At 44.2% G+C, this 18467-nt stretch overlaps 1 protein-coding gene across 3 annotated transcripts in view; it reads right to left on the bottom strand.

The window, feature by feature from the left end:
* Nucleotides 1-6621: 6621 nt before the first annotated feature.
* Nucleotides 6622-18467, bottom strand: part of mast4 (microtubule associated serine/threonine kinase family member 4) — a 106986-nt gene continuing 95140 nt past the window's right edge. For all 3 annotated transcript variants that reach the window (XM_084572604.1, XM_084572606.1, XM_084572605.1), the window contains exons 19-29: nt 18025-18126; nt 17392-17514; nt 16952-17061; nt 16330-16451; nt 14924-15138; nt 14625-14825; nt 13961-14187; nt 12891-13013; nt 11956-12092; nt 11165-11349; nt 6622-11061 (exon numbers count right to left, since the gene is read on the bottom strand). In XM_084572604.1, coding sequence (XP_084428730.1) covers nt 7508-11061; nt 11165-11349; nt 11956-12092; nt 12891-13013; nt 13961-14187; nt 14625-14825; nt 14924-15138; nt 16330-16451; nt 16952-17061; nt 17392-17514; nt 18025-18126 — 5099 coding nt within the window. In that variant the 3' untranslated portion in view covers nt 6622-7507. The remainder of the gene's footprint in view (nt 11062-11164; nt 11350-11955; nt 12093-12890; nt 13014-13960; nt 14188-14624; nt 14826-14923; nt 15139-16329; nt 16452-16951; nt 17062-17391; nt 17515-18024; nt 18127-18467) is intronic.

Here is an 18467-nt window from a genome sequence, read left to right as displayed (position 1 = left end):
AACCAAACACCAGCTGTATGTTTAGACTAAACTGAAGTCGCGATAACTTGACATCGCAGACAATATACAAAAGCTGCACTCAGTCTCTGCACTTGTACTCAGTTTTATTTTTAGCACGCCCAACATGAACCACAATATCATCCACTCTTACAACACCCTCTCATTTCACTGTAACTACACCAGCTGTGAAGGTTTTAATCATTCTCCTCTTTGTATTCTGCCACACACGGCAAACTGAGAACTCGGTCGCGCCCGCACGAGATTCACTTATAACGGTTTATTTATTTAATCGTTGCAACACGGGCATTTTTCTGAAAATAATATTCTTTTATTGGTATTCCACCCCGTTCATAGCCACGGTGTTGTGTACTTTACGTGGCCACACTCGACCGGCTGCCACCCACCCACACACAAACACTTTTTTTTTTCCCCTTGTGTCTACATTGCATCATTCATATGAGTTTGCAGAAAAGACTGAATCAACACCGTGAAATATGTTACAACAGTAAATATGGCGCATGACAGGCTGGTAGGCCACAGAGTATACATGACAGTTTGAACTGTTGCGTAACTGTCAAGGATGTTTTCACTGCTCGTCTCTTTCTTCTGATGTAAATGTTATTGACCTGTTGGAGGACTTTAATTATTCTGCAGGATTATATAAAGTCGGGGAAAGGGCAACCAGGTGGAAATTGCACCATTGTATTTAAGAGCCTGGCTCAAAATGGGGGAGTTTTTCAAACACACAGAATCTGCAGTTTTTTTTTTATCATTTCCACCGTGAGAGTGAGCCGACTCCTACACAATAAGCTCGCTCCTCCCTTTGTGCGTGATGGCCCACTGGTTGAGGACTCGAGCTCGGCCAGAAGCCATTAGTTGCAACATGAGATATGAGCGCTGGGCTGGAGTTTTGGCCTCTCCCCAAGTCACAGAATGTACTCGGAACAAATTCCAGCAGCATAGTTAATACGGGCCAGGCTGGATTTATCTATCCGTGTCTCAGATTGCATGCGTCTACAGGAGCAAGCAAATCTTCCCACCACTCTTTTTATTTACAAGATTCGCTTTTGTGTTTGAGCACGTTTTAGTTATTTTACAGGGCGCAGCAGACTAGTTTTGTGGTCCATCAGCTTTGCCCTCTGAAATTCAGTAGTGATGTTCATAGTTGTCAGATGATCCGCTGACTTTTTTTAACTCTTCCAGTAAAACACTTCTTCTTCTTCTACAGCCTGGATTAACACAACACACATGGTTCTCTGAGAGTAAATCATAAATAATTTTACATTTGTAGTTTTTAATAAAACACCATCAAAGCTAATGAAATTCAGTCCAGCTGTACTTTGTGTTTAGCGCCAATTAGCAGATGGTAGCATGCCACATTAACAATGTGCGGCTAAATCCGAGCACTGTCACTGTGAGACAGTGCTAGCATCTCACTAGCGGGACGTGAGCAGAAGATGGTGTGTGTAGCATTGTCAGTGTGAACGTATTAGCTTGCTAACGCATTATGGTGAACACTGAAAATATTATACCTGCTAAACATCCACACATTAGTGTCCATTAGTACCTTAAACCAAGATGGCGAAAATGCTAAAAATTAGCTGATTAGCATTTGTCAATGTGAACATGCTAGCATTCTGTATATATTAAATCAAGAAGGTGAACACTGAGAACTGTATACCTGCCAAACATCAGCATGTTAGCATCATAATCATGTTAGCGTACTAAGAAGGTGCGTTGTGGATATTATACTGGCTGAATATTAGCATGTCGTACTGTCACTTTAAACATTCCACGTGCTAAACATGCTTACGCTCAAATTTGTGCATAGTAAACATTGCATCTTCAAAACATGGTAAATTAGCATTTTAAGTCACTAGCCAAGATGTGACAATGGTAAACGTTACACCTGCTTAGCATTAGTATGTTAGCATTTCAACTCACTAGCTAAGATGTTAATGTTACATCATTACATCTGCTAAACATCGTATGTTAGCTTTATAACTCGGTAGATCAAATGTAAACATTGTAAAGGTGACATCTTCTAAACAGTGGTATGTTAGCATGCTAATTCACTAGCCAAGATGTGAACATGTTAAACGTTAACACCTGCTAAACATGCTAATTCGCTAGCTAAAATGCAAACATGGCAAACATGACATCTGGTACACATTGGTATGTTAGCATCCTAATTCACTAGCTAAGATGTGCACATTGTAGACTAAACAGCTGAATGTTAGCATGCTAATTCACTAGCTAAGTTGTGAACATGTTAAACATAACACCTATTAATCATGCTAACTCACTGCCTAAAATGTAAACATGACATCTGCTAAATATTGGTATGTTAGCATCCTAATTCACTAGCTAAGATGTAAACATGACATCTGCTACACATTGGTATGTTAGCATCCTAATTCACTAGCTAAGATGTGCACATTGTAGACTAAACAGCTGAATGTTAGCATGCTAATTCACTAGCTAAGTTGTGAACATGTAGTAGAACAACACCTACTACTCATGCTAACTCACTGCCTAAGATGTAAACATGACATCTGCTAAATATTGGTGTGGCGTAAGGCCGTTGACATTTAGCTCAAACCACCACTGTTCCACAGCTCAAAGAGTCACTAGTGTGGATATAGACTGCTAATGCTATTTTACACATGTACACAGTGTATACAAGTGTCTCTGTGCACACACACGTGCATCCCCACCTTTTAACTCCACAGCCTATTGATAACAACGTACATGACTGCTCACATCATTAGTATTGATCAGTCTTTCTAAAATGGATGACGATCCAACCCCTCGGCTCTCTGGAAACAGATGTGCAAAACCAGACAATAATGTGTTTTATTAACCCCGCGGCCCATTGAATGACATGTTATTTATTTAAATCATCTTAAGTAGTTTTTAACTGACAAAAAGTGGTCAGAATATTGGAGCAATAAAATGTCTGAAAGCCACAACTTCTTCAAGGCCGTGATAAAGTGACGTGTCGGCAGATTTTTAACAACGTTTGGGGACAGTTTGTACTGAGAATATTTCTGTTTTACTTCCTTTTCACATATAAAAATACTGACTTGCTTTAATGGCACGCGAAAATAGAGCAAGTTTCCTCTGTAGCACGCTTTATACAGACTACATCTAGACCACATGCGAGTTGAAGGATGTGATAAGCTAAGAAAGCTGGGCCTAATTGGTATTTTGATATATAAAGATTAGAGGAACAGGGTAAACGGGCCTTAAGCTGCATGAAACATTAGAAAAAGAGACATCTCGCAGGGAGGAAATTGTTCCCTGCTGATGAAATGTTAAACATAAAGCACATGGTCAATTAATGATAATAAATGAGTTAGCACAATGTCCTTTATTTGCACAGCAGGAGCAGCTGCTGCGATACTATTCCCAGTTCCTAGGAGGGTTTTCCATTCATTACCCTGTTTAATGTTTTTGCTTGGTAATTAGCTTGTAAGGACACTGATCCATCTGTACCATAAATCATGTATGAGAGGACAGTTGCTGAAGATCAACAGGGACTTTTACACAACCAAAGACTCTTGGTTCATCCCACAGAAAAGTAGTAGTAGTATCCAGAATTTTAATATCCGGAACGTCTTTTCTGTACCTGGTAAATGTTAAAAATGCAGCATTAGCTAACTCATTCTAGTCTAGAATTTACCCTCATAATACACCTCTGGAGTCCTCTGTGTCTCTTATGAATGCATGTTGCATAACAGAGTACCTACTTGAACTGCGTCCACCCACATGTAGAAAGATACTGCCCCCTGTTGGCATTTCATTAGACATCCAGGTCTAGTGGAGAAACTTTCTATCAATGTAAGTTTATTCTTTACTTTGCATCTCGGTGTCCGAAGACATTGTGAAAGTCTTATTTTCAGAGTAAAAACTATAGATTGCCTCACATTCAGACCTCTGCAGAAGCACCTGAGAGTTGTTTACGTTTGATAGATTTCAAGTAAAAGTCCTAGAAAATACTTGGAAATTACGTTAAATATTAAGAGGTAAAACACTGATTTATTAGTAGACTAAACTTCCCTCCATTTATGGTGTGTTTGACTGCAGACAAGTTTTCTGTTAGTCACGCCTGAAATTAAGCACATTTAAATGACAGCAGTGTACAAACTGAATAATTCTTTAAAAATAATTAGGACTGAATGGCTCTGAAGACTGTAAAGGGCGATTTCAGTTTTAATTATTATGGCAGGAGACAATTTTAGGAAAACTTGAGTATCAGTTTCTGCCCCAGTGTTTGTTAAATGTTTACACACCGTGGCTGTAAGGACATTTACTATCAAGTGTATCAAGATGGTGCATGGTGATGGTGGTGTTATCACTGTCACTTTGAACCTGTTTGCATGCTAACAGAAGGTACCACACCGAGATGGTGCATGGTGATGGTGGTGTTATCACTGTGACTTTGAACCTGTTTGCACGCTATCAGCAGATACCACACCGAGATGGTGCATGGTGATTCTTGCTATACTTTCTAAATATTAGCATGTTAGTACTGATACTGCGAATAGTAGCATACCAACACACTAAGACATGCATGGTGATTATTATACCTGCTTCATATAAGGATGTTAGCACTGTTGCTGTGAACCTGTTAGCGTGCTAACTCACTGAACTAAGATGGTACATGGCAATGCTTGCATGCTAAACCTCAGCATGTTAGCAATTTCACTCTGAACATGTTAGCAAGTGAGATGGTGAACATGGTAAACAATGCACCTGCTAAATATTAGCATGTTAGGCTTGGCACGATGAATGTTAGTATACCAATACATTAAGACAGTACATGAGCATTATACCTGCTAAATATTAGCATGTTGATACTACAAATGGTAGCATACCAACACACTAAGACATGCATGGTGATTATTATACCTGCTTAATATAAGGATGTTAGCACTGTCACTGTTTACCTATTAGCATGATAACACACTAAACTAAGACGGTGCATGGCAAAGCTTGAATGCTAAACCTCGACATGTTAGCATTTTCACACTGAACATGTTAGCAACTAATATGGTGAACATGGTAAACAATCTGCCTGTTAAACATTAGCATGTTAGCATTGGCACTATGAATGTTAACACTATGGTGAATGGTAAATATGTGCACCTTAGCATTAACAGGTTAGCATTGTAATGTAATATCACAGTGTTTTTAGTTTGTGAAGAAATAGAAAAAGTAATAATTTATAATTCCATTTTATTTTCAGTATTACGCAACATTAGAAGTATAAATATCTGTTTTAATATACAACATCTATGACATCCATAGAGCTTTTCCTTGGGCAAAATACAAAACTCAAAACACTTTTATTGCACATGTTCTAAAAAGACAAACCATCGTAAGCGAGTTCATCTAATACTAGTTTTACACAGAGGAAGAGGAAAAAAACAAAACAAAACAACAACAGAAGAGACAAGCGGACAAAGAAGAACCTGACGTTTGAAAAGGACACCGATTACTGCACAGACGAATGTTCTTATTAAACATCCTGGTGGCAAGGGAGCCTCACACGACGACATTATCCGTGACACAGAACATAGATTTGGCAAATCAACAATATACAAAATATACATCCATGATGCTTTGTAAACAAACAATGAATGTGCTTTGAGAATTTTTCTTTCTTTTTCACATGATAAAAAAAAGGTGTGTGCGGCGGATCGGATGGTTCATACGGTCGACATAAGTTCATTCAAATTCTTAAGCGTTGGATTCAGAGCCCACTTTCAGTTCCGCATTTCCTCCTTCGAACTGAACACTGGTGAACATTAAGGTGCATTTGTTCTCTCCGCTGTACATCAGCAATACATTTACAACACAGAACCAGATTCTACTAGCATTAAAAACCTCTGCCGTCGATGTCGTGCATGTGTGTGTGTGTGTGTGTGTGTGTCACCTTCATTTCATTTAGATATATGCCGTGCCATGGTTAAAGTGAAGTGTTTTCTGTTCCGTGTATAAATAGTAAAACGAGATTACTGAGCCAGTACTGCTAACACTAGTGCTACTTTCCGGTCGTCACTCAGGGTTTGCAATTTAAAGGCATCTATAGACTAGAAATGTGTGTATATAGGTGAACGTGAGTGTTGATATATATATATATGTATATATGACAACCTATGTGTATAGTACCAACATCAAATGTATGTTGTTGAACTATGAAAACAATCATAAAATCTTTTGCCCGGACGACGTTTTAAGCCAGCAGCTGCTCTAACACATTAACAACACGGACACCGAAAAAAAAAAACCCTGACAGTGAAGCACTTTGTGAACCTTTTAGACTCTTTGCGTGGTTCTAACCCGAAATGAGCTTTTTAGAAATCTACTGCAGTAAATTGCTGGTTCATCTCAATCCGTATTTCATATTTCACACGGTCGTAATCCTTCAAACTAGCCGCGGCAAACGCAACAATAAAGACATTCTCGAGAAACGCCGGCAGCCCTCACAGTTTTGTTTTATAATGCTACATTTCTTTTTTTTTTTTTTTTTTTTAAGAAATAGCCTTCCCCTCCCCTCCCCCACCCTCCCCATCCCCCGTCTCGCCCTTCAAGTTAATTTTGGAACATGTGAAGACATGTTAAAAGATGAAACACATGGCGGTAGCTTTACTGCAGACCACACAGTTATATCAAGCCGGACTCCTAATATCGAGCTTACAAACATGACACTGCAAAATCTATACATATAATACAAACGACAATCATGTAAGCCCCTCCCCCCCCGACACGCGTCCCTGTTTTACAACGTATTTACACCATATTGCATAAAAATCAAAAAAAATATATTTACAGATGTCAGAGGAATGTGAATAAACACCACATCTTGCTAAGAACAGCAAGTTTTTTCCCATAAGTCTAAGGCCCTTTCACTAATTTAAGATTTCTTTAATTTTTTTAATTTTAAATTTTTAGTGCATTCCCTCTGTGTACCACTGCACAAAACCCAACAACGATAAAAAAAATTATTCACACTGAACGCAAAGAATACAACAACCGCTAAACTGCAGGGCAAATATCGTGTGGTCTACTGCATTAAAAGACTTGGACGTCAGGTCCTCCGAGTGCAATTCAAAAAAATGAGTTTATGGCACTGACTCTACAGTACGTCCTGACCCTTTGCGAGGCTCCTCTCGCCCCCCTCCCCCAAAGACGTACTGATTGCACGAAAGCATTTTTTTTTTTTCGAACATTCACTCGACTTTAAAGTAAAAATTCCAGACGTTATCGGCTAACGATTGCAAACATTCAAACCCAGAAATGTGGATGTGTCGTCACAAGTTTGTCGTATTAAAAACACCTTCGTCTCTTAGCGTGTAACAGCTTTCCCGGTCCTTAAACAAAAACAAAAAAAACAAAAAAAAAAAACAAAGAAGGCATGATGATGCTTTCACAAACTGTTTCTAACCGTTGATTAAATCTCTGAAGCGATAACGTTGGCTGCTTATTTTCACGTCCCTCTTTACTTTTTGTTGTTGGAACTACGTGGCGACTCCTTCGGCTGCTTGCACCTGCTCGAGTCTTTGTCCGAACCGTCTTTGGGCGCAGACGGAGAAGCCCTGCTCGCGTCCTTTTTCGGGTTTTTCTGTGCAGACGTGACGTCTTGAACGGTTTCTTTTTTCTTCCTCTCGGGCTGCTCCTTGCGGCCGGAGGACGCCTGCTTGTCAGGGGTGGCGGTTCGGGTATCTGCGGCCTTGTGACTGTCCGGCTTGAGCGCTTCGGACTTAGGGCCGTCTCTGGACACCTTGCCTGTGGACTCACAGTTTGAGATCTTGCCTGTGGAGGCGCCTCCGCTGCTCGGTGAATCTTTCTTTGCGGCAGGTTTTTGCAGCGCTGGGTCGGACTGAGAGGAAACATCAGGCGGCTCCTTCCTGAGCTGCTGCTGCTGTTGTTGAGGCGCACTAAGGGGCGAAGCAACGTCTTTTGGTTTTGAGTCACGGTGCTCTTTAACGACTGCAGCTTGGTTTCTGGGTGGAGGACTTTGTTTAATGACTGGTGTTGGAGCTACAGCAGGCTTTAGAGTTGAAGATGCTTTAGGAGGGAGAGGTTTTGTCTTTGAGTCTGCGTTGTCTTTCGATGCAGGAGTCGGGATCGCTACAGAACTTTTGGGTGGCTGGGTTTCTCTTTGCTTCGAATGTGTCGGCTGCACAGATTCTTCTTCCTTTTTGTCGGCTCCAGCGGACAGAATTGAGCCGTCTTTCCTTTTAGCGTCATGGGTTACTTGAACGTTTGAAGCGGCCAAGAGATTCGCAGATTCCTTCTGTTTTGAATTTGGACTGCCCTTCCCTACTGGGACGGGCGCAGCCGTGCCATGAGATTTCACTTCATGTGTTTTTGTCTCTGTCTTCACAGACGTGGGTGGTGCAGGTTGCGGGTCAGGTCTTGACTTACTTTTGGGATTTGAAACGTTTTCGCTCTGCGTTGCTGAAGCTGAAGTTTTCAGTTTCACTGAAGGGGCCACAGTGTCGTCTTTCTTAGACGTGCAAAGCTCCGAATCAGAGGATTTGTGTTGTGCTTTTGCAGCTGGACAGTTCTTTGACGGCTGCTCTGGCTCTTTTAAATTGCTGGTAGTCTTTGTCTTTGGTGATATGGGAACTTCTTTCTTCTGCAGCGATATGCCGCTATCTTTTATTGCACCAGCAGACACAGTGTTATCCTTTTTGTTTGCACCCAGTGTGACGTCTGTGACCTTATTTAACAAGGAGTCCGTTTTGACTACATCAGCTGATCTGTTAGACTGCACGGTGTCCTTAATACCAGATGTTTCACCGCAGTCTGCTTTTAAACTGACAGATTTATTGTTTTGTACAGGACCAAATGTTGACGTTGTTGCAGGAACGTCTGTATTCGAGGAGCAGATGTTCGGCAGTTGCTGTTTCGAAACCACATTCTCTGGAACCTGAACAGATGCAGAGTTGTCCTGTACATTCACTTTAGAAACAGAGGTCATGTTCCGTGCACCATTAGAGTTTGTGCTCTGCGGCACAGGTAGCGGTTCGCTAGCGGCTGCAGTTGGAGTCTCCGCTGGTTTAGGCGCAGGGGGAGCTTTTGCGTGAACTTCCAGCTTTGCAGAAGAGAAAGAGGCTCCTGTTTTGGAGCTGTCAGTATTTGGTGATGTAGTGTGCGCTGCGACTTCCTGCTGCTCCGCTTCGTCCTCCTGATCTTCGTTGCTCACTTCCCGTATGGAGGGTGTTTTTCCACAGGAGGAGAAGTGGGAGGCGTGTCGAGAGCCTCTGTGTTCATGAGCCAGCGGAGAACCGGCCTTCGCACTAGTCCTGCTCTCTGGTTTCACAGTGAAGGTTGAAGCCTCGGCTTTGTTGGCGGAGGCCCGTAAGGATTCGCTGTGTCTGTCCTGTGTTTTCTCACCACTTGAGCCGACTTTCGTTTCTGTGACTGCATTATTTGACTGGTCTTTGGAGACAACGGTGGTATTTAAAGAAGAAACGGCTTCGGGGCTTGGGGAACAAGAGAGGGGGCTCTTTATCTTGTCTGTGGTTTTCAGCTGGGGGATGGTTATCTGTCTCTCTGTGGGGCTCTGGAGCCAAGTTGGAGGACTCACAGAAGCAGTGTCGCTCGTGTTCTCCGCCATCTTGGATAAACAGGTTTCTGTTTTCGAGACTCGGGGTCCTGAGAGCAGGCCAATATCCAGGGTGCCTTCTAGAGGTTTGAGAGAGGAGACGTGGCGTCCTTCAAGTTTATATTCAGAGGAGGTCTTTCTGAGAGGAGACTCTGCAGAGGAGATGAGCTGGAGCTTTTCCACAGCGCTCTCTCCTCTTCCAGAGAAAAGTTTTGGGGCTAAACCTTCTGGGCTGGAGTGAACGCTCCCCAGTCCAGCCTTCAGGTGGTCGTGAGACATGACTGAGTCCAGTTGGAGGCTCTTAGACCTGGTGGAGCCAAAGTGGAGGTTCTCATGAATCCCTGAAGCCAAACGACACATGCAGTCCTCTCGTTCTTCAAATGACAACCTCTTCCTGGTGAACTCAATGGTGGGAGCTTTGAAGTCCAGCCTGTCTGGCTTCATAGTGTCTTTACCCTGTCTACCGTGCTGCCATTCTGGTTGAATAGAGCACAGCGCTGATCTGAGTCCTCCTTCACTGTCAGTGCTGCCTCCAGGCGATTCATTGGCGCCTTCGGAGACGCGTGAGGTCAGTTTTTTATACAAGACGTCTTTAAGAGTTGTGCTAGCAGCTTTGGCCTCCAGATGGCCGGACTCCGGGCTGCTCTGAGGTTTGCTCTGGCCTCGGAGCAGAAAGCCCTCGTCCCTGTCATCACCACACAACGACGACGGGTCCGATTCATGCAGGGCATCCTGCTTCTGCAGAGACTCCCTCCTCTCTGACCAGTCTTGTCTCTTTGCAACCATCTTGGACTTCAGTTTTTCTTTGTCGAGCTCCTCAACAGACTCCTGCCGGCTCATCTTACGGCCGACGGGCCTCTTTAAGCAGCCCTGCTCCGCCGGTCGGACGCGAGAGACAGCCAGAGGCTCACAGGCCGTCTCGTCCACACTCTGCAGGACAGTGTAATCCCGCTCCCCAGTCCTCATCTCCTCATCCTGCACCTCCTCTTGGGTCACTTCCAAGCTGTGTTTTCTGGGACACAGGTGCTTCTTGTCTCCTGTGTAGGAAGGTGACAGCTTCTCCTCCGACTGGACTCGTTTCAGGAGGGGGGAGCGAGGAGGCTCGGCGCTTTTTGGCCGCACAATGTGGCGCACGATTGTGGGAGGGGAATGTATCTTGGTTGGGAAGGCTTGCGTCGTCTTGGAAATGGCAACAGGATGTCCACTGAGAAGGGGAGAAGGTGAGCGCTGAGGGGATGTCGGCTGGGGAGTGGGTGACGGTGTGCGAGCCAGAGGAGAGAGGGGGATGCTACTGGCAGACTTGCGGCGCCCCTGGCGCAGCCGTTGACCCGGCAGCTTTGGGCCGAGGCCGTGCAGGGTGCTGGGGCGGATGTGGCCCGAGCCTGCGGGGGAGTTTGGAGCGCTGGAGCTGGGGGAGCTGCTCTGGGAGGAGTTGCCACCTGGAATTCACAAGCATAAAGAAAAACAAACAGCGGATATGAGTAATCAAACATAATTCATTGTCTGAATAACGTTCAAGCTACTATCAGGTAAAATCTGCACCTGACTGGGTGAAATCTGGTGCGGGGCGGAAGGCGGCGGTGGGGGAACGAGGGGAGAGACTGTGTGTGGGGGAGCCGGGGAGACTCTCACCAGAGGACAGAGAGTGGTTGAGGGAGGAGAAGCTTCGGCTTGTGTGCAGGAGTGGAGAGGGCTGCATGGCAAAGCGTCGGAAAAGGGAGCGTCGTCTGCAAAACACAGAGGAAGAAAAAAAGAAATCAGTCTGCGAAATCTGATCTAAAACAGGTACTAAACAAGACATGCCTAAAAAAAAAAAAAAAAAAAAAACCTTTTCAGCTTCTGCTGTTTAAATGCAAAACAACCTTTTCATCCTGTCACATATTCAAATATCCTTTCATTGTCACCGCTGCCCCCTAGAGGCCAACAGGAAACTTGGTAATGGCGACAGGAAATTAGATCATCTACACCTCGTTTCTGCAGAACCACTGAGCTTTTTCCATCCTTACATGTCATGCAATGTGTGACATTTTGCAAAAGAACATATCGTAGAGCCCTTTGATCCATTAAAAATAAGATTTACTCTACCAATTATCACCTAAAAGCAATATTGTGATGTACTTTTAAGCAGTTATTATGACGACATTTATGTTTAATATTTGAGCACTGGAGAAAAAAAGGCCTAAATGTGTTCCCATAGGTTTTAACCCATAACTTACACATTTATATGTAGTTTTACATATAATAATTAAAAATTATTACAGCTATCTAAGTGTCTAGTGTCTTAACACGTATTATTTCTCTACCAATATGCCTACAGATAGACAGATTTGTACCTTTCTGGCGTCTTCTCCTTCTTGGGCTTTTTGCCACATCTGACCATCTTGCTCCTGTAGCTGTTCCTCCTGGCCGGACCGGTTTTTATCGAAGTATTTTCAAAGGGGGTTGTAGAGATGGTCACTTTGCTGCCACTCTGAGAAGATAGCATGATAGTATATATAAGTATTCCGTTTCTGCTTCAGATGAGTTGGGTAGGTACGTGGAAGTCACAAACAAAAACAGATTTTTAAATAAGTCCACAGTTTTTATGTTAACTGAAACTGTAGTTGTGGCACAGGGGTAGCAGCATCATGTTGTGGGGTTGCTTTGGTGTCGGAGGGACTGGTGCACTTCAAGAAAACATAAACGGCATCATGAGGACTGATGGATATCTTGAAGCAACATCTCAAGGCATCAGCCAGGAAGTTAAAACTTCAAAAGTCAAAGTCTGGTTTATTGCAGCACACACAAATTTAAGGCCCTTAACAGACCGATAGTGAGTCCCATGCTGGTGCAGCCCCTGAGTTTGGCAGGTGCAAAATAAGACACAAAAGGAGTCAATGACCCCAAGCATGCGTTCAAGATTTTTTGCAGACTGGGTAAATGACCCCAGACCTCAATCCAAGAGAAAGTTTGTAGGCAGAATTGAAAAAGCGAGACCAACTTCCACCGGTTCTCTCAAGAGGAATTCCTGCAAATCACTTTAAGAAGCCTGTGGACGTCTACCTGTAAGCTTTGACCCAAGTTCAAAAACTTAAAGTCAGTGCTACCAAATACTAATAAAGTGCATCTAAACTGAAATAAGTTGAAAGCTGAAATAAAGCTTTCTCTCTATTACTATTCTGACATTTTATTGTAAAATAAAGCGGTGATCCTTATTGACCTAAAGCCGGGACTGTTTATTGGTACTTAAATCTATGGATTAAGTATAAACACAGACTCTTCTCGTTACCTTAAGCAGCAGCTCCACCACCTCAGTGTGGACGAGGCCGTGGACCGGTTCCCCGTTCACATGAGTGATCAGGTCTCCAGCTTTGAGTCCAGCTTTGTGTGCAGGTCCACCGTCCTCCACGTTCTGATTAACAGACACAAGACACATTTAATAATATTATTATTATCTGTTGTTCTTCACAGCACTTTTAAAAACCTAAGAAAGAGTGAGATAATAAAACTCACATAAAAACACCAGCGGAAATCTTTATTTAAACCTTTTGTGACGAGGCATTCAGTGGGAACACTAAGGAGTGATTTAACCTCAGGACAGTAATAGAAGCTAGCCTGATAGAGCGCATAAATCTATAATGTAGGACATTTAAAATTCTATACCCAATCTCTTGCAGCTGAGTTTTTAAACAATGGTTTCTGCGTAGTTTACTTTTTATCGGCATCTAGCTAAAATACAAAGATGCAAACGACTATTATTCTTATGCATTCATCTTTAAATTGTCGTGAAAATTGCAAGAACTTGATCGACAGCTTTCACACCAGCACCCCGACCAGCCACAATATTATGACCACTGACAGGAGAGTTAAATAACATTGACCATCTTGTGGCAATACAATGTTCAGCTGGGAAACTTTTGGACCTGGCATTCATTGGTGTGGTTACTTAGACATGTAGCACCCACCTAGACCAGACCAGCCCCCCACCCCATAGCAATGACACTCCTTGACGGCAGCAGCCATCCCCAGCAGGAACAACTAAAAAAAAAAACTGAAGAACAGCACAAGGTGTTGACCTGGCCTCCAAATTCACTAGATCCCAAACTGATCAAGTATCTGTGGGATGATCCACAGAGGCCCCTCCCCTCAAAGGCCCCCCACTAACAATATTCTGTAGCCAGACACCACAGGACACCCTCAGAAGGCCCATGTCCATTCTCTGATGAGTCACTTGGAGGCACAAGAGAAGACCTACGCAATATTAGGAAGGTGGTCATAATGTTATGCCTGACTGGTGTAAGTCAGTTGAGCCATTTCTTTGAAATGCACCAAACCGGTGAGCTTATGAATCGTTCTTACCCAGACCATGTGGTAGACGGTGTAGATGTCGCTGTCACAGGCGTAAACTCTTATCGCCTTCAGCGTGAAGCCGAACTTCTTCCCAGAGCTGTGGATGACGACGGGCTGCCGTGGGTTGGTGGTGCAGAGGGAGGAGTCTCTGCTCGGAGAGGAGTCTCTGGACGAAGGGTCCGAGGAGAGGGAGTAAGGAGAAAGAGGGCTGGCCAGCGGAGACACCCCGAACATATCTGTAAAATAAGAGCAGGTTCGTCTAAATGAAATCTCTTTAACTGGCCCTGGAGCCGGCGCTTAGGTGTGGAGCCGGCTCCATTCTGCTCCTGCTGTGGGTGAAACTAATGGGATTCTCTGTCCCAGGAGTAAAGACCTCTCGCTCCGGTGCTGCCTCCTTATTTTCCTTGTTAGCGGCTTGTGCTCGGCTATTTGCTCGCGACCGCTCTGTAAAATGGAGCTCGCAGCAGGTGTCGCGCTAAGGCAATTTTGCACAGATCCACAGCGAGCTAGCTTTCATCTCTTTCACATTATCGAATCAAAGTCCATCACGAGCGTCGTAATCTGCGAGACGCTGTTGCTCTGATGTACTCTGACCTTCAACGTCCGGGCTCAAGATCAGATTTTTTTTTTTTTTTTGAGTTAGCAGCAGCAGGTGTGTTTGTTTTTAACTTACCTGCAGGGATCATAAGAGAGAGGGCGCCGGTTGACACGGACTTATGGACTTTGGCGACAGCTCCCGTCTTCTCTGCGGCGCTCTCGGGTCGCAGAGAGTTGGTCTGAGGCTCCTGGTCTGCAGAGGCGTGACTGGTGCTGTCAGGGCTTTCCAAGCCTTCGCCTCTGGGCGTCAGCTGGTCCAGATGTTCTGAGAAACTTCCTAAATTTAAAATTTAAAACCAAAGATGTGCATTAGAATGAGCGGTTGCTAGAGCTGCGTTGTCCTGACTCAACAGACGACGAAGAACCTTTTCTTACCGGAGAGCGTGGCCCCGCTGTGGGTGCTGCCCGGAGTGGTGGCGTCAGGCTCGTCCTGCGGCAGCTCTCCGATGGAGAAGGAGGCCTTGCTGGGGTCGCCGAGGCCCGACGTCTCATCTCCCTCGCTCTCGGCCGAGATTGCAAACTTTGGTAGCAAACCGGGGCGAGGGCCCTGATTTATGCTGTCGGTGTCTGTCGAGTGGGACAGCGAGGGCCTGGATCGAAGAGACGACAGATTCTCGTGAGAAGATCGGAGTTTGTGTCAAAGCCAGAGGTGTATTCATAACAGAGAATAAGGGTTTACTGACTGGAAACTAGCTCTCCCCCAAGGCCCTGTTCAGATCTTTAATTAGCATCCAACCTGGGGAATCCTATCACAAGCGACCAGCTTTAAGTACCTGGCATTAAAATGTGTCCCAAGTCAGCACTTTGGATCTGATCTCAGTTTTGCTCTCTGTATGCAAATTAACGCTGACATTTCATAACAGCCGGTATCTCTAATGGATCTCTACCTACTGTCGTATCTGAACCATGAACAGCCGATACACATTTTGGAACAAGCTGAAAGCACACAGGTTAAGGTTTCATTTGTTAATTCTTGTTTAGATTTACTTCTAAACACTTCCTGTGCTATGTCCTTTTCGGGTGATCATTTATAATAGCGGCTGTGCATTTTTTTCCTGAACGAATGATGCAAAACTCACAATTTCTCCTATTACTGGTCTAGTAGGTGGTCTTTAATTCTACCTAGGACTTGTCGTGTGTCTCAGAACACCTCAAAATGTTGCCTGAGACCGTTGGGGCAGCTTTAAGACTGGATTCCTCAGGATGGACGTTAACGCAAGGTCTGAACGGGGACTATGATTGTTCGTTACTCTGCTTCCCGGCGTCTTAATGTAGAGTCTGGCTCATAAATCAGCAGTTATGAGTGAAACAGGTATGCATGTTGCTGGGCTGACTTGATAAAACCTATTAAAGCCCACAAATTCTCCTCTGTTGAGTTACATTTTATGATTTCGCTGCAGGATGTTTCTGCTTTTGCAAGACAAGTTCAGCCCGTGTGAGTTTATTATATATCACTGGAGGACTGGAACAACACATTAAAGCTTCGTATTATTATTTGGATAGATTTCAGTAGTTTGGATGGAAGTATTGTGGAATTGTGAAATTAAAAGCTATTTATTATTTCATTAGGTTTTATCTGAGGAGTCGAAATACAGAAACAACTGATCACAGGCATAAATATGCCGTAGCTAGATATGTTTGGCATCATTGGACTGAACGTTTTATAAACCGCACTACTAGACTTGTAAAGAAGTAAGTTAAAGGTTGGGATGTGTCTTCAAACCATATTTATCTACCTATTTAACCTGTGACTTATTAGAAGCTGATAATCTTGGACGTACATTTCAGCGAAGTCTGGCGTCCAGCTGAGAGAGTCCACGGTCAGCGGGCTCTCGCTCTTCTTCTCCTCCGTCTCTCCTTTCTCCTCCAGGTGTCCACGAGACAAATCCAGGCTGCTGTAAACCTGACAAAACAACCGAGGATTCACTTCACTGCATCAGGGCTGTAAATGCAAAACTGAATGAATCTCATTCACTGTGCTGTGCGAGTTACATGGAGATAATCGTGTAACTCTTACAAGCGCAGAGTTTTTTTTTTTAGCAGACGGATAAACGTCTCTTCCTCTGAGACCGGTTGTAATGCTTTGTTTTGATGTGAGAGTAGAGCACACTGCAATGCAGCACAGCAGTGACTCCCAGCTTGTGTGACTGTATTGTATCATGAATTACTACCAAAAAAAAAACAACAGATCTAATTTGCAACCAGAAAATGTATGCAAAGCTGAAATGTACGTTTTAAATACCGAGGGGCTGGAGGGAAGGGGGGGGGGGGTGCAGAGAAAACAAGAGAAGCAAATTTCCATATGAAGCAGGAGCTTTGTTTCCCACGAGAAAAGAACGAGGAGAGACGAGGCCATCGAGGTTAGACTGAGACGAGAGACAACTCGACAGATTAAAGACGCACCTTGGAGAAGCGGTGAGAACACGAGGAGAACTGGCGCAGCTCCACGTTGAAGTCTTCATCGTTCGTGTCGTCTTCCTCCGTCTCCAGGTGATGGTATCTCTCGGAGCGAGCTGTCAGGGAGGAGAGGTTTAAATTTATTATTATTAAAATAGAGCTGCAAAGTGTCATTATACTTCTAGGAAAATTTAAAACTGAGATATATATAGGACAGAAGAAAAAGAGGAAATGTCCTTTTGTGGAAAAACTGCTTTAAGTTCTGGAACTACACATCCCATAATGCTTTGGGAGAGCTCAAACAGGAGCTATAATACTGCTACAGAGGTAGCGAGCTGTCAAATTAGCTGCTACGAGCTCCTGTTTGTCAATGAATTACTTTGAGGCTGAAGAAAACACCTGAACGTGTGATTCCTAAACGGATTCAAAAACGCTTTTCAACTCACTGTCGAAGTAGCTCGTGTCGTCTTCGGACTCCAGCTGAGGGATGAACTCGGCCTTCTGCCTCAGCAGGCTGTTCCAGTCCAGGTTGTGGAAAAACTGATGCTGCTTCACTTCAGCCGCTCCGCCTGCAGGAGGATTAAAAAAAAAAAATACAGACGAGTTGAATTCAACCTTCGGGATAAATGTGAGGAAAACACCTGCGCAAATCACTAGTAGAAGTTCAGTTAAACGCGGGAGGCGAAGAAACGCTTACGCCATGTTTTCTGTTTCCCCCCCGGTGGCTTCAGGCCAAAGCGATACCGTGACTATAAATTATGCAGCACTATTTCCTGCCTGTGACCTTTCCGTGGAATAACAGGAGACTTTGTGAATGGCAGCCTGGCGCGAGGAGAGAGGCCCAGATGTCCCTGGACTGAACTGACTATGCGCTCTGAGCTTTTGTCCCAGGTCACGGTCACTTTAACGGCTCTGCGCTCTCCTCTGATCAAGTATAGATTCACGGACCGGGAAGAAAGGAGGCTAGCAGGCTGCAGGATAAAAACTGCGCCGCTGCCGGATGACCTCAATTCCTTCCCACGGTGACTTGGAATAATGAGCGCTGCTGAGGTGGCACATGAGAGTTCACGGGTTCGTACCTGCACCCATCCTTTCCAGAGGGTTCTGTCTCAGCAGCAAGGTGATGAGCTCCTGAGCGTCGGGAGGTGGAGCGTCTTCTCCTTCGGGCCAGTTGATCTCGTCTGGAAACACACATGCAGGCGTTTTAAAAACTACAATGCAGTTTTACTTGGAAAATGTTTAAATACACAAACATGTTTTTGATTAACTGTTATGAATATCAAGTTAGACAGATCTAAATTTTACATGCAGGCTATTTTTTTTTTTGCATGGAAAGCCTCCTGGATATGTGGAGGAGCAGAGTGAGCCCCGCTGGTTGTCTGCTCTGTGCACCGTTTGTCCCCCATTTTAATCAAATTTGGGCCCAAGCTATGAATATGTATGTGCGGCCCGAGGCCACGCTGGCATGCATTCAGTGTGTTCAGGCCCCCTTTTTAATTAACAGTCACTCTCGGAGGCTTGG

The sequence above is a fragment of the Chelon labrosus genome (genome assembly GCF_963514085.1).
Source record: "Chelon labrosus genome assembly, chromosome: 22".
In the NCBI taxonomy this organism is placed as follows: Eukaryota; Metazoa; Chordata; class Actinopteri; order Mugiliformes; family Mugilidae; genus Chelon; species Chelon labrosus.
This window is presented reverse-complemented; position numbering and strand designations above follow the sequence as displayed.